The sequence below is a fragment of the Grus americana genome, chromosome 13, assembly GCF_028858705.1.
Source record: "Grus americana isolate bGruAme1 chromosome 13, bGruAme1.mat, whole genome shotgun sequence".
In the NCBI taxonomy this organism is placed as follows: Eukaryota; Metazoa; Chordata; class Aves; order Gruiformes; family Gruidae; genus Grus; species Grus americana.
The window spans coordinates 22327005-22343344 of NC_072864.1; the positions used below are offsets into that span (position 1 = coordinate 22327005).

General features: G+C 47.2%; 1 protein-coding gene across 2 annotated transcripts in view; it reads right to left on the reverse strand.

Annotated features, from left to right (window-relative positions):
* The window catches only part of EDC4 (enhancer of mRNA decapping 4), a 36181-nt gene extending 20413 nt beyond the window's left edge, over nucleotides 1–15768 (reverse strand). For both annotated transcript variants that reach the window (XM_054840219.1, XM_054840218.1), the window contains exons 1-14: nucleotides 15595–15768; nucleotides 11453–11609; nucleotides 10328–10439; nucleotides 9566–9665; nucleotides 7944–8133; nucleotides 6759–6906; nucleotides 6548–6652; nucleotides 5538–5647; nucleotides 4898–4981; nucleotides 4198–4293; nucleotides 3276–3378; nucleotides 2637–2817; nucleotides 754–826; nucleotides 201–292 (exon numbers count right to left, since the gene is read on the reverse strand). In XM_054840219.1, the coding sequence (XP_054696194.1) occupies nucleotides 201–292; nucleotides 754–826; nucleotides 2637–2817; nucleotides 3276–3378; nucleotides 4198–4293; nucleotides 4898–4981; nucleotides 5538–5647; nucleotides 6548–6652; nucleotides 6759–6906; nucleotides 7944–8133; nucleotides 9566–9665; nucleotides 10328–10439; nucleotides 11453–11609; nucleotides 15595–15673 (1630 nt within the window). In that variant the 5' untranslated portion in view covers nucleotides 15674–15768. The remainder of the gene's footprint in view (nucleotides 1–200; nucleotides 293–753; nucleotides 827–2636; nucleotides 2818–3275; nucleotides 3379–4197; nucleotides 4294–4897; nucleotides 4982–5537; nucleotides 5648–6547; nucleotides 6653–6758; nucleotides 6907–7943; nucleotides 8134–9565; nucleotides 9666–10327; nucleotides 10440–11452; nucleotides 11610–15594) is intronic.
* Nucleotides 15769–16340: the final 572 nt, after the last annotated feature.

Sequence of the window (16340 nt, forward strand, 5' to 3'; positions counted from 1 at the left end):
CTTGACAAGAGACAAACGCCAAGTTTCTGGCACAAGTGCTAAATCACCTAGCAAGGCGAACTCAAGCATGCACGAAGCATTAGTGCTCCTAGCCTGATGTGTCCCCATGCTCCATACTCGCACCGGGGTCCTGCTGTCCCCCCACCAACGGCCTTTAAAGGGTCAGCAACACCGAGGAGCAATTGAATACAAACGCTCACCAAATTCTTCATGAGAGCCATGGGAAGGCATGGATGCGTTCATGTCAGGACTATGAAGAGGCTGGAATCTAATCTGCACATCCTGTAGGGCCCTGAAAAAACACCAAAAACAAACCAGGCATCTCTGATTAGTTTATGAATCACCAAGAAAAGTCTAATGCTCAGAAGATTCCTCTTCACAGAACTGATTCCTTTGGAATACACGTTACTGTTTTCTGCCTGTGACAGAAGAAGCGGGCGCTGATCCTCATTCAGCTGCGTCACCCAGTTCTGGCACCCTTAGCATTCGAGAGATGTTTCCCAGCATTTACACATGAGCAACAACTCTTAAGTCACTGCATACTCATGGGGACAAAAATACTAGCTTGCCACAGCACCATGCAGGGCTAGTTCCTGGGAAGGCCACACTGAGCGCAACACAGGTAGAAGCTTCTATGGGTCCAAGTAGGTTTTGTTATGCGCAAAAGGAATTGCTAAATTAAATTTCTACAGGTCAGCGCAGGATTAGGACAGCCACAGACAGCTGCCCATGGTAGCTGCTACACATACTCACTTGGTGTGTACACAGAAGAGTTTTATCAGGACGCCTGCTGCTGATTCAACAGCCCCAGCTCCCTGAGCACCTTCTGGAAGCGAGACAAAAATAAAACATGAAGTTGGGTGGAAACTGCAGACAAAGTACTAGAAGAACATCACAGCAGATGAACCAGCATGATACAGCTTCATCACTTCTCCACCTCAAGAGGTGGATTCACCCTGTTAAGGGAAATTATATCCTAGGCTCTCTTTACTTTTCAATGTGAGAGCAAGCACATTTGCTCTAATCCAGCCAAATAAGTCTCAAGAAAGAGAAAAAAAAAAAGATAAAAAAGAAAAGAAAAAGGTAAAGAGGAGGAAGTTGGGACTGCTAGTGATTTATCTGGCTGTGGAAGCGACCGGTTGGATATACTTTAAGAGACACACGTTAGCTTATATTGCACAGACATTCAGACTAGGGCTCAACCATCCCTCCTGGCTTTCAACAACACTAGTTATGAAGAGCTCTGCAATCACTTCCCATCAGCCAGCGCTGACAACATTCACCCAACACCTGTATCAGTCACTGCTAAGAAAGCTAAGGAGGCTGAGTAGAAAAGATAAAACTAACTCGCCATTAAAAAAAAAAAAAGAAGTATTAGGCATTCCTATGTGAATTGTCCTAATTCTCTGAGCACCAATCAGGGATCTGAAGTTTCAGTCCCAGTCTGCTCCCGACTCGCTACACCTATCTATCATTTTTGCTTCTGCGTTCCAGAGCAATACGCCACAAATACCACCAACAACATGAATTAACTATTATTGTGTACAATAATAGGCATAGGGAAGCACGTCATACAGCTTCTAACAGGAATCTTTCTAACAGTCAATATGTTGATGCTATTCAAAGCAACTTTCCACATTTTACTAGAAGGTAGGTATGTGATCAGAAGCAAGCCAACAGTTGAAGAGAGGCAGCGATCGAGGAATGCTTGCACAGGACAGCTCTCCACAGGATTCACTATCATATTCATCGTAGTAACAGCCAGAGAAGACACCTCATGTGTCTCTCGTCTAAGAGAGAGTTACTTGCCCATTTCTGTTACAAGAAGCTTTGTGGCTTGGCAATATGCCTTCCAGACATGATAGAGAACCCCACCGCTTCCTTCAACTCAGATTGCGTACTGTCATCACATCTATCACAGCTCAGGCAGTACGATTCAGAAGCAACCAAGGTCATGTGCTAAGACCTCTGATGTTTAACTACACAGAGTTTACTCGGACAAGCAGTCACAGAAATACATCCTGCCAGTTCTTCCAGGAACCCTTGTGCTCCTGTGAGCCTCAATCAAACTGTGCTGTAAAGGAAGCTGTCCCCTGCGTTCTGATGCAGGCAGTGACGGTATGTGATTGCAAAAGCATCACGGCTCAGATATGGAGCAGCTAATCTTGTACCTTAACCAAAGCAGCACTTGCAGTTACTTCATCCCACACAGTCCTGGAACACTTTTTAGTAACAGAAACACCTCAGCGGAGTTTCTGTGTGATAAGGGGCAATGGCTACAAGCAGGTTGGGAGGGCCAGGTTGGATATTAGGATGCATTTTCTTTGGGAGAGGGTGCAGCTCTGGGACCAGAGCAGAGCCAGAAATGTCATGTTTGGGGGCCTTCAAGAAGCAACGAGATGAAACCATAGGTGACCCAAACTACCACCAGCAACAGTCCTGCTTCAAGCAGCAGGTTGGACCAGAGACTTCAGAACTCCATTGTACCCAACTCTACTGTGCTTCTCTGAAGCACTCCAGCTGCACAGGATGTATTTCGTACAGACTAAGAGAAGAAAAGAGCCAGCCTTTCATGAGAAAGCCAGCAGAGAAAGACATCCTGATCTCACAGGAGACAAATTCTCTTAATCACCTACCTACACTCAAGTTGTCATTTTCCTCTTCTGCTGGGAGCACTTCAGTGTGCCTTAGCCGACAGCGGCTCACTGCCTGGATGCCAAAGCTGAGGACTGGGTGGGTAAGGAGGAACTCCGAGATGGAGCTGAAGTAAGCTTTACCCTCCTCTTGGTTCTGCATCAGCTCCATCACATACAAGACCTAGAAGAATCAGAAACGGTAAGTCACCAAGCTTTCAGAGCAGACCATGTACACGCGCATGTGGACTACAAAGCCTGGCGCCTGAACGAGATTTGGAACAACGGGAATAACTTGAGGAATAAAGCCTGCACCATTTAAATTTGAAACCAAACACCCAAGGGCGCCTCAATAAGCACACTCCTACGTGACTCAATGTTGATCAGGAACTCAGTCCTACTGTGCCAGACACAGGTTCCTCCAAATGAGAGCACAGAAGTAATCCTTAAAGGCTGCTCCAGATTAATCAGCTCAATTGTTGCCATTTGTCATCTTATGGTGAAACAGCTGAGGCCAACCTCTGCATTTTTAGCTATTAATGTGCAAATCCTAGGCCTAGGCAGCAGAATCAGTCACACAGATGGCCGTTTCTCTTTCTGTCACTATTACCCACGCAGCCAGCGATAAAATGAACCACCTACTTTTCTCTGTACATCGCTCAGTATCAGATATTCAGCAGAGAGGTCCAGGCAGACTTTCAGGCTGGGAAGAATACTCATGGAGCTGAAGATGTCAGGAGAAAAGCTAAATCCACAAAAAAGAGGTGGGGGGGTGCAGAAAGCAAGGTAGATTAGCACAACCAGAACACTGCTATGAAACTGCATTATTTAAAACAAAAAACATCTTAAGGAGTTTACAGCTATTTTACAGTGCAACCAGTTTTGGACCTTCTGTAGTATGAGGTGGAAAAAGCAGCGATCAGCTGTATGCCATATTCTTCTCACTTTAACAGGGCAATTCAGAAGCAGCTTTAAGCGTGCATGTGATCAGAGAGACCACAATCCACCATCGGAAAAGTGAAATTGGGGAACATAAGCTGAGCGAAGGGATGGACTAAAGTAAAATTTGAACTTCTGGACCTCGGCAAATAAGCTTGTATAATTGCTTTAGCTCTGTCCACATAGTAGCTTCTCATTATTTAAATCAGAAAAAGCAGTAACAGGAGAAAAACACAGATTGGCTACTGAATATCTAGCTTTTTTACGGAAGAAAGCACTCAAGGCGTGCAATTTTGGAACGCCTCTCCTTATGTACAGGTGTGTCTCTGCTCTACAGAAGAAAGCAAAGACAACATATGTCTTGGTAACACCAAGGAGACTGTATAAAGCGATCAACCTCCCTGGCCTTGCCAAAGCTTGACCCAACAGTCTGCCACAGCCCTGACAGCTTCCATCAGGTAGGTCAGACTGGCAAAGGAGGCGGCTTTAACTGGGGCCAAAGTAGACTCCGTTGGAGAATCACCTCTGCAAAATAAGTGTACCTGGAAATTGAGAGCTTTGTTACGATCCTCTGCTCATCAAAGTAAATCCAACCCCTCAGGGGAGCTGGTGTATCAACACCTACCGGACAGTCTGCAGACAGGTCCAAGACACAGTGCACCACATCTTCAGTTCTCTATTCTGATCTGCTCCTGTGATGAGAAATCTCCAGAAGGGAACCCTGCAGGCACAACAGAATTCGAGTCTTTTAAAGAAGATCTGGTCCTTCCCATAAGGGCATTTTCACAGGAGAGCTCCCCACAAGCTGCCCATAGCTGATTTTGCCCAACCATGTCTTAAAAGTTCCCAGATGATGTCTGCCTTTGAGGCAGGTTAGAAACCACTACAGCTCTCAAGAACCCCAAGGGCATAATTTACTGAAGAAAGAATAAAAATTTAAAAACAAACAAACAACACCCTCCCCCCCCAAAAAAAAAGAAACAACAACCCAACAAAACCCAAACCAGTTCCTTCTTAATCAACTGCAGCAGAAATTTGAAGGATAACAGGCCAGTTAAAACTGACCAAACCACAACCCTGACAGGAGTCATCAATTTAGATTTTTCATTGCTTTCATGGAACTGACACTAGGATTAAGGTCACTTTAGGCTGTGCTCCAGAGCCTTATTTATTTCTCCATCACTAGAAAACTGACTACAAAGAGGTCAGGACTTGCTCCTGCCGCAAAGCTGAATTTTTACAAGTACAATGCAGTTACAAGGAACCCTCCAAAGGTAGAGTTAGAAGACACCACTAAACTTTGACACTCCGGACTGGGAACTTACTCTGGGTCTTGTTTTTTGTGGTTGTCACAGAAGAGCAGGCAGGAAAGAGGCCTGCCATCATGGGGTTTCCACTCATGAAGACACCTAGGAAAGAATCAGAAAAGACTGAGTGTACAGGGAGTAGTACATAAGGAATATATACGGTGGGCGCTGAACACATCACCCCTTGTCCAAAGACAGCATTAAGTCAGCAGCCACCAAGTGTTATCAGCTTGTACAGGCTTATACAAAGGATGGAGATCACAGCCCACGCCATAGATTGTGACAAACAAACAAAAAGAATAAAAGAAATCATGTGTTGCTATTTGGTTTGGTGCCTTAGCAAGGGCACAAGACATTAAAGAAGTCAACATTGAGAAGAACAGCTCAGAGAAGCTTTCTGCAGGGACAGCACAGAACTCCTGCTTCCAGACACAGCTCTCTGCTTTTCTTTTTTTTCCCCCCCCTAAGTTCACCAAACCCTGAGCATGTGTGATATTCAGTGATACAACTCTTCGGCAACAAATTACTTTATATTCATCCTGTATCTTTATAATGGCCCGAGAATGACCATCGCAGGTAATTCTGTAACAAGGGAATTCTCACAGAGAAAACGCTGCTCTCTGTTCCGAGATCCTTCATTTTCTAATTCTCCAGTTACCTTGGCTCGTCTTGCCCCTCAATATAGATCTGCCAGAATTTGACAAAACCATCATGGCTTGCTGTGGCCAACACAGTTCCATCTGGAGAAAGTGCTCCCTCGCTCAGGCACTAAACAGAGAGGGGAAGAAAAAAGACACAGAAAAGTCATTTCATAACTCTTTGGGGAGAAAGAAAGAGTACTCCCTCCAAACAGGAATTTGACTATCAGTCTGATAAAAATCACTCTGACCTCCTGTGCTAACAGACACGTCACCAGGCAAATTAGCCCTTCACAGAAGAATTGACAGGACTTTTTTTTGTAATAACAATTAATAATCACCTTTTCCAGACAGGAAATTTAAGTACAATGGATTGTGCTGCTCCTGTTCCCACTGTTACTCACGTTATGAACAGAGCTCATTTTGGTTTGGGATCTTCCGGCTTTTCAGTCACTATGGTTTCACAATCATAATTGTTTCATCTAAGCGATACAATTACTTTGTCATCATCCTGGTCAAGAAGTGAAAATGGACTCTTTCCAGTTGTTTCTTTTATATTCAAAATATCACCTACAGTCCTGGTCCACTGTACTCATAACTATATTCATCAGGGAAATCATAGGAGAAAAAAGATGACATTGGGCTTAATTTTCCCCCCTCTCACCCAGCAGTAAACAGCTGCAGTGTTAAGTGTTCATTTACCAGGAGATAAAACAAAATAGTTGAAATCCAGCCCAGGTTCTCAGACAGGCCCTTGGAAATACAGATGGGTTCTTCCAAGAGGAAAATTTGCACCTTCAAAGCAAATGACTACAAATTCACCTTGGCTCTTTAAACAAGGGTTACTTATCAATGTATATACAACCAGTAGGCTGCGGGTGAGAGTGGGGATGGGTAAGAAACTGGGGTTTTTTACAGCCAACTGTCCTAAGGACTGCAGCTCCTGAGACACTATAACCCAGAGAAAACCTAAGTGATCTGTGGCGATCACCTATGCGATGGCGGTAAAGAAAGCAAAACAGGTTTATACCGTGCTGTGGCCTTTCACTACGATGAAGCCTTCTTTGATGCTAGGCACTTCCACCGGCCAGGAGCTGTTGTTTGTTCGGATAATGTCCAAGTCCCACACCTCTGCCTGGAAAACAAAGACGTGGGCAGATCCATATTGGCTCCTTCCTTCATTAGATTCTCTCCCTCCAAAAGAAATAAGGGACAACGTTTCAAAAGCAAGGTTTCCTTACCCTGTCCTCATGCAACAATGCCAACGTCTGGCTTCCCTCTTCACCACTCTCCTCATTATCATCTGGGATGAAAGGGCACCAAATGATTCTTCGAGAGGTGTTCAACGGGGTATTGTCAGGTCGCTTGATGTTAACCAAGATCTCCTCTCTGATCACCAAGGTTAAGAAACAGAACATTGTGGCAGTGCTACCGACACTCAGCAATACCCTATTCAGGCTTGGTCCTCTGGTGAATACTACTAAACCTCAAGATTTTTTGGATCTTTGAAATTCAAAAAGAAATCAGATTCTGCTAAGAAAGGTGGCAAGCTAGCATTTCCTCACTGACAGAAGAAGATAAGCTTACAAAAGTTAACAGATTCTCATAATTTTCTCTTGCTGGCACAGGACAAGCACAACAGGAGCACACAGCCACATCTGAATGTGCAATCCACGCAACTGCTGATGGACGGATTAAATTATTTCAGCTAGCACTGCAACAGCACTACCACAGAAACACGGAAAAGCTACCAGGCTGAGTGCTCTGGTCCACCCGCACAAATCAGAACTGAAACAACCACAACCACCTTTGCTCCAGCTGCTCTTGAAATGATGGTATGCAATTAAAATTAAGAAGCCACAATCTAAGACGACATATCTCACAGACTGATGTGCTTCTGAAAAGCACTGAGCAGTCACTCCTAGCAATTAAAAGGAAAAAATTTGGGGCAGTGAATCAAACACTGAAAATGAATTTCAGGACCACCAAAAGAAGAGGGACGTCAGGTTTGGAAAGAAGATAGCAAGCAGGAAGTATTACATCCTCTTCCCCAGAAAAGTAACTGAGGAAAAGAGCTAAAACCAGACAAACGTGAGTAAAAAGCTTTGTCACACAGTCAGGGTGACACTGTCCATGTGTAAGGCCAGCTAGTACAGACTGACACTTCTCACTGACTAATTTTGCATGGACCAGGAGCACCAAGGTGTCACTCCTAGAATTTCAAGTTACGTGCAATTTCACATAATGACTGTGCTGAATACAGGCTCAGCTTGACTGATTTGATACTCTGGAAGGGGCAGAACTATTGACTTTCCCCCTGCAAGCTGCTATCCTGAAAAGGCTACAAAATAAGCTGCAATTTTGAGGCTGCATTCACATCTAACCATTACACAAAGACTCTTATGAGACATATTTTGACGAGATACTGGATTTTGTCTTTATCCATGGCCAGGCGCCAGACAAAAAGGTTGCCGGCCTCATCCAGGCACGCCAGCTGGTTGGAGTTGAGATGAGCAAAAGCCAGGTCTGCCACACCGCCTGTGAATCCCTTCAGCAAGGTCCGCTCAGCAGTGCTGACGCTCAACACCCGCACCATAGCGGAGCCGTTACTGGCAGCTGCGGAAAAGACAGAGGGAGAAGTCACCATCTACCCGTGAGGTTTCCCCACAGGGCTGCCTTTGTTTCCATCCATCGGCTTGTCGTTTCCAGCACCCATCCTGCCATCAGCTGTCACCAGCAGCACACTGATAACCCCTATCAGCAGGTACCACGTTAACAAGCCCTTTCAAGATCCAGATAAACGCTGTGCTTTTCAGCTTTGGCAGAGAAGATTGGAACAGCAGCATCAAGAAGGACTTTGCCTGCCTTAGGGCAGCTTAATTCCCCATATCTTCTACAATTTCTTGAGCACTGCAAATTCTAAGTTGCTCTACTTAAAAAGAAGTCAACAGAATTTGACTTCTCATGCTTATTCTCAAGAAAGATGCCTTCATTTAACACAAGGCCTAAATCTTTATCCTGAGTTCATGACAAAGCTACTAAACCTCCAAGACTGACAGTAAATTAATTTTAATTGCAATTTCATTTTCAGTAAGTGGAGCAAAGGAGTCACTGAGAGGCAGCTAGCTCAAATACATCCTCTCTAAGGGGAACGTAAAAAGCATAAACACTCTCCTGGCAAAAAGTATGGCTTTTTGGCTTGCACGACTGAGAAGAACATGCTTTAGAGCGTGCACACACCAAGCAAAGTTTCCATACTGCTACTGCATCCAAGCTTTAATACTTCGGAAAAGGGTGAAACACCCCAAAGCTGCTCTAAAATAACCTCAGCTAGGAAAAAAAACACAGAAGCAGAGTAGCAGATTTATTAAAAGACTGATGGGTTAGAACTAAGAAGAACGGGAAAAGCTGATGGAGCCCCAAACACTGTGTATTTATCTGAGAGTAGAAAGAAACATTGCAGATGACTAAGCGTTCATTTGTTTCGTATTTGTTGTGGAACAATCTTTCCCTGCGTTATTCTGTTTTTCTCTCCCTTCCCACTGCAAAATACACTGCATCTGCATTGCTCTTTGGCTCCTCTAAATTTAGCCTTAAACTCAACTCTAAATTTATACAAGCAAGTCCAACACAAACATTTATCTGCTCAAATTACCACGGGGCTGTTTCTGTGCTTAGCTACAGAGAAGCTTGTTTGCTGCAGAAATATTTAATTAGAGGAGTAATCTGAACATCAGCTTACTGTCCAGTGAATCCAATGCAATCCTTCAACTTTTCTTCCATCCCTACTGAGTCCTCCTTTTTCTTTTATTTCTAACTTCAGAAAAGCTTTATTTTCTCGGTAGAAACTCTCCTACACCTCCAAATCTTCCCTCCCCCATAGCTGCAACTTCACTTATATTCCCACTACAACAGCACTCTGATCCGGGTATTGCAAGAAGCATTTTAATTACTGCCAGTTACCTCCTTCTGATGCAAACTTTGCTTCTTTTAGAGATACACGGAGCAAAAGAACACAAATTGCATCCAAGACAAGAAGGTATCTCACCTCTAATGGCATAAGCCAGGTAAGAGTTTGAAACAGCTATCAGGTTGCCATAGTAGTATTTCTGCTCCCAGTCATATCTAGCAACAGGCTGTATTTTCACCTGCTCAAGAGAAAGAAAACAAAACATCAGAAATGTCTGGAATTAACTTTTTTCCTGGAACAAACCTGCCAAATATAGGATTTCCTCTAGGGAAGATCGGTAATGCTTAACAGGAAACTGTTAGAAGCAGCAGCTGGTAAGAAGAATTGCACATCAAATAACACCAGGTAGCAGAGCCCTGAACGTTCAGAGTTCTGGAGGCCGATGAACGTTTCCTCCCACTGCAAGAAGAAATGCAGCTCACTGAATTTGTCATGCTGCAGAACAACACTCGACCCTGCAACTGCAGCAAAGCAGCCTTTACCCCTTCATCAGCACTCTGTCTGGATTCCCAGTTCTTGGAAACTTTTTTGAAATATAGAAACACATTTGTTGCATGGGCAATTGCTTTTTAGTTTTAATACTGCTTTCTAAGAAACTGAGTCCTGGTCTTATTTGATAAGCATTGTCTCTGTGAGCAAAGAATTAAGAAATACTATGGGAATTACAGCAGTGATCCTCCTCTTCATTTTTGTCTTCAGTATTATCTATGAAAAACAAACTTCTACGTAATTACAAACTCCTATAACACAGGAAAGAAGATAATTTCTGTTTAAAATACTTTAGCATGAGCTGATGTGACTAAAAAAAGAGAGAGAACTATGCTTTCTCTTGCTCCTTACCTTATTACTCCCTCTGGCCTTACTGGTGATGCTGGAATCACTGCTGGCCACTATCTCCACATCTTTTGCTGATATCACTACGCAAGTGGAGCTGTCATCACCAGAAAGGCAGCTTTTAAGAAAAACAAAGGGGAAAAAAAATAATCAGACAGGACTCTACAGGAAGAGAACAGAGGTCAGATATTTGCTATTCATAATTTTAACAGCAATGCAGAAGGATTATCTGTGCATCTAGGAGGTTTGAGCTGAACAATCGAAACCAGAAGCTACCTAGTTAAGTCTCCCTTCCCCACATGTCACAGGTTTGAGAATGCCAAACACTTGGTTTATTCAGCTTAAAAACCTCCAGGCTCTTTGACTTGAGCACAGACCTACACGTGGTTAAAGTAGCCGTGACTACAACCCAACATTGGAAGGTGCAAAGAGAGCAAAGCCAACCAGCTGAACCTCAGCAACAACAGTGCACGCTGCTCACGGTTCTCACCGCATCCTCACTCAAAACTATGACCAGAGAACCCAAACAAAAGCTATTTGCACGAGCTCTGATGTTAAGAGTCCGCACACAAAGCCAAGCATTACACTAATCAGTTCATATGTTCTCTTGACACGTACTGTCCAAGACACACCGATGTATATACACGACTGAGCAAAGAGGTAGAAATCTGGCTCAGGATCATTTGCCCCGTTCTAAGTTACGTGGAGAGAAATACTTCAACAAGCGCGAGGTCTAACGCACTGCAAACTGGTGTAAGTTACCTCTCGGGTACCTTGGGTCCCTGAGAGAGTCCAGTTGGAGGTCTACGTGAGAACGCCAAGTTTCGCCCAGGTCCCTGCTAATTGACCTCCGTCCTGACTTACGATGTCTGCCATGCGGCCAGTCCCGCTGCCCTTCTCTCTGAACAGCTCTGCCGATATTCTTGGGTTCCTGAGCGGCAGGGATGGCAGGCTCCATGTGTCAGCCTCACAAAAGCTACAAAAGCTCTGACCAACAGCACGGACTCACAGCTGTCACCTGAACTCAACGTAAAACTGACCATCAGGTTCCCAGCATGCTTGTCCAGGCTCACCTGACCTAACTTTTAACCATTTTCTGTTCACTCTCAGCCTTTTTTCGACAAAACTTACATGACTTGCTTGTCCTGCAGGGCTCCCAAAGAAATGCTGCGATGCACCGGCTTTGCCAAAGAAGGTCCATCTCCAGCCACAATGGGATCAGGCACCAGCAGTCCATTCAGGTCTCCATTATAGGAATTTGACGGTCTCTGGTTCTCATTCACTGAACCTTTGAAAGAAATTACATTAAATAACCATTTAAATAACCATTTAAAAGAAATAGCGCTCTGAAATAACACTACCTCCAGATGTTTTTTTGTCAGATTCTACCGGTCCTATCAGGTAGAATACGCTGAATTGGCTGGGAAAAGTATTCTTCTCCAAAAAGGACATGTAAGAGACCTTCCGTATAAGAAACTTATCTCCACGCAAACGGGTGAAGTCGTAGCTCTTCTCTTACACAAGCAATCCCAGGAGACCAGAAAAACACCAAAGAACAGGTACAAGGACTTACCAGGTTCAAGGAGCAAATCATCCTGGATCAGAAAGACTAAGCTGGTAATTTAGATCTACCAAATCTCATACTCCAGCACCACACCAAAGGGTTCTTGAAGGGCCGTTTCCAACCCTCCTGCCTGCAGAGAGATCTCTGAAGTCCAGCAACACAGTGCTTAGCCAGAAATAACACATTTTCTGCTTTCCAGAACTGCCTTCTGACTGAGACCTGACCTCGAAGCCTGGGTATTCGAGTAACTTAGCTATAAAACTGTGCTGCTGTGCCTATGGGACTCCTAAATTCTTCCTGTAGTCGACTAATCCCATAGAAGTTTACAGGGCTCAAATTTTGCATGAAGCAACCATTTATTCAGAGTTTTACCTGTGCTTTGAAGAGCACACGTGCCCTGAGTTCGTATATTGGGCCTAGCACAAGCTGCCTGGAGGCCTCCATCCCTTCTGAAGGCTTTTAGCCCTGGACAGACAAAAAGGGGTGAAGGAGACTCTCCTCTCTATTTCACTAGCAAGGGAAATAGTTGACAATCCCCACTGGGGAGCAAGCCCGCTCCATCTGCGCTTACACATCAACACCAAAGTCAAAGCCTCCTGTCTCAGCCAACTCCTCGCTTGAAATTTTCACTGGTTTTGAAAACTGAAATTTCGTATACTGTTGCCAGGTAACAACTGCTGCTGAGCTCTCGCAAAATGGCTGCTCCCAGGACCAGAAGCTCCTCTGTTACTAGCACACGTAACAAACCGTGGGCAAGAGGCACGTCCTTTGAAAGCAAGGCAAGCTTTCAGTTACCAAACAGGCTTTAACATATCAGGATGAGTGTTGCTGCCTACAGAAGTAACTGCAGCTATTATTCATTTGCCAGAAGAATATTTAAAACTTGCCTGTTTATGAACAAAGCCATTAAATCAGCAACCACGCTAGGGATGCAAAGAGCCTGTGCGGTGACAGGGTGTCCCGGCGCAAAGACCATCAGGGCGCTCACCCCAGTTTACCTGCAGCGCACGAAGAAAACTGCAGCAGCACAAGGGAACTTCAGGCCAGGGAGCGTGATCCTGTAACCACCTAACACGCGTGTGCTGCGTTTGCTGTTGCAAGACGAAGACGCACCCTTTATTCCTACAGCACATGGCAGGTGCTTGTCCAGCGGCAGCAACTTCCATCGACTGCGATTCAGCCTTTGCAAGCAACAGCAGGAAAATATTCACTACAGAAAAAGCAGCCAGAGAAAGATGATACGTTCTTTGCTCTATTTGCAGCAACAGGAATGCCTCACGTAAGTGTATCTGCTCTTTTACGGACAGCAGGACAGCGACATTCGCTCCATGGGAAAGGGAAGGAGGAAGGAAGCCTGATGGGCACAACAACAGTGCACTGAAGTTCAGGAACGGGGCTTAGCCCATCACTATCTCAGTGGAAGCCAGACAAGCACAGACGCTGCCTGCACACAGTCCTGAAGGCATAGAAGAAGGGAAGAGGCTCAGTGTTCAGTAGGTACAGGAGCAAAACCGGAACAACCTGGACCGGTAGATCTAGGCCTCCAAAGGGAAAGAAGCACGGTCATATTCATCACCTTTTTAAAGAGCGGGAAAACAGGAGCAATCAGAGCCGAGATACTGAACCCCTCCTGTCCCCCCCATCTCCTGCGCCAGCGCTTTGTATGGAACAGAACACTTCCCTGCCATCATCAGACACGTAGGGCGAGCCCATGTAACACCCGGTTATCAGCAGAGATGTCAGCAGGGACTGAAGGATCCTGCCCACAACCCAGCAGTGACTCTGCTCCTGACCGCCTGTCGACGTGCCCCCGGTCTGATCGTGCAGCTGCCCCTCACGGAGGGCACGGCATCCAAAAAGGGCAAGGGCTGCTGAAGGAACGGGTGATGTTTGTGGAAACTGGGAGAAAACCATGTTGAGGCTTTGGTGGTGGATCCTATTTTCTCAATCACCGAATCCAGCAGAATTAAAAAAAAAAAAAAAAAAAGAGCATTACGACAGTCCTAAACTCTTTAGAGCAAGGAGTGTTTCTTGTCACCTGCCTGGACAGCACCCAGAATAACATAATGCTGCTCATAGCTACATGCACATAGTACAACAAAGCTTTCTTCGTGGCAATAGCTTTGGAGAGCAGCTACACTAGTCTCCGCTTGCAATCAAAATCCGTAAGTGAAACAGAAGATAACAGAAGTAAGGTAACAGAAAGTGAAACTAGAGAGGACCATGACCACGGCAACTTTATGCCAGACGAGACTAGCCCTACACACGCAATTAATTCACAAGGCTGCTTCTACTCTCTTTCAAAAGCCTCAAAGGATCCCCCAGTTTCCCTTTCCTCTGACATCCCAACAGGATTTTCAGAGGCTTTCAGGTAACAAACAAGTACTCTTGCTCTTCGCTTTATTATATCCAGTTCTTTCAAGTCTATTCGCTACTACCCAGGCAGTGATTTCTGCTGAGAACCGCCACAGGTTCCTCGCTGCTTGACTTACTGTCTGTTTGCTCCTTTTCCTCTCAACTGCCTTCTTGTGCACTAGAGCTGACAAAGAAGGTACAAAGAGAATGAACAGGAAAGAAGAAAAACTAAAGGACATAAGCCATACTCAGAAAAGAACTACTTTGCTTCAACCCGCAAGAGAAGCTGCTGCAGGGGAAAGTCACATCACCTTGAGAAAACAGAAACAGCTTCAACCATGACGCCTCCTTTCAGGTTAGAAACCACTTGTGAAACAACTGCTCCCCATCTCTGCACTTTCAGTGCAGTCTTTCAAGTACAGAATGCTGTACTGTGAAGAAAAATTTATTTTCTCGTACAAGTTATAATCCGGGAGCACCCAAGCGCTCCAGAAGCATGAGAAACTACTTCAAGTAATGAGAATTTTTGCTATGGGTAGTAAATCTAACAAAGGTGGCTTCCTGGAGATTTGCTCCATCACCCCAAGTGCCTCCACACCCGTCCTGCAGCAATCCTGCATCCCACCTCTCATCCTTTTGGCCGTGCAAAAGGCAGCCCACGCGGCAGCTGCTTTGGGAGCAGCACATTCGTACTGAAAAGCTGCATTCTTCCTGCCTTTCCCTCAACAGGAGCACAACAGGGGCATGAATTCTGTCCTCTACCCAGAGGCTAAGTTTTTTTTACAGAACATTCAGGCTCTGAGTCTCCTTCAGACCATTACCTCATCAGGTCTGGGGATGGCACCGATCTCGGAGAGGCCCGACAGCCCCTTCCACCGAGCCCAGCAAGACACTTTGGGAAAAACTGGAAGTATTCTTGGCAGAGGAGGGACCCTCGGGTGGAGGAGGGCAGTGCCGGTGGGCTCTCGCATCAGAAGTGCCCAGAGACCGGCAGCAGCGGTGAGATGCGGGCCCGAGCCGCTCCCGCTCCGCGCCCTCTGCCACAGGTCAGGCTCCTCCAGCGGGCTCACCGGCTCCTCTCCTCACCCGCCCGGCACACGGCTGGGAGAGCCTCGGGGCTCCGCGGGGAGAGCGGCAGGGCCGAGCGGGACCCCCCCTCACCCCGGGCGGGACGGGGCCGGCGGAGGACGATGCCACCGGCGTCCCGAGGGGAGACGGGCCCGGCGCGGCCCCGGCGGAGGAGGGTCCCGCGGCCCCGGCCCGGGACAGGGCAGCGCGGCCACCGGCCCCGCCCCGCCCCGGCCTGGCCCGCCGGTAGCGGCCTCCCGCAACCCCCTCGGTCCCGGCCCCTCACCTCCTGGCCGGTCCAGCTTGAGGATGTCCCGCAGGTGCTGGGTCGCGTCCTCGATGTCGATGCTGGAGGAGGAGGCCATGGGGCCCGGCCCGCTTCCCGCCGCCCGCACAACCGCCACCGCGCTGCCCCGGCCCGGCCAGCCGCCCACGCTTCCGCCTCCGGTCCGAGCCTGGTGCGCCGGGCGGAAACCGCCTCCGGGACGGAGGGTTCCGGGTGCGGCGGGGGGCGGAGGCAGCCGGGCCCGGGCGGAGCCAGCGGCAGGGCCAGGACCGGCGGCCGCGGCCCCGGCCCCTTCCCTCGGCGAGAACCGCGCCGGGAGCCCGGCCCGGCAGCTCCCCCGCCGCTCCCCTCCTTCTCCCGGAGCCCGGCCCGGCAGCTCCCCCGCCGCTCCCTTCCTCCTCCCCGCCGGGCCTGGTCTCCGTTGGCCCCGCCGGGCGCGGAGGGGCAGCCGGTTGCCGCAGGCCTCAAGCGCCTACACCGGCCCGGGCCCCCTCGGAGCGAACTGCCCGCCCAGCTCCGGTACCGTGAGGTGACACCGACAGAGCGTCCCTCCACAGAGGCCTCCCGAGGCAGGAGGTGACTACCGGGGCTCAGTCTAACACCGGCGGGTGCGAGAAACGAGACGGCAAATCCGTTTGTGTATATTGGGGCTGAAAAGGGACCTGCAGATCTCAGAAATATTAAGCAGTGGTGTTTTGGACACACGGGTGTTTATCTCTTGCTGGTGAGGAACCAGGAGCGAATGA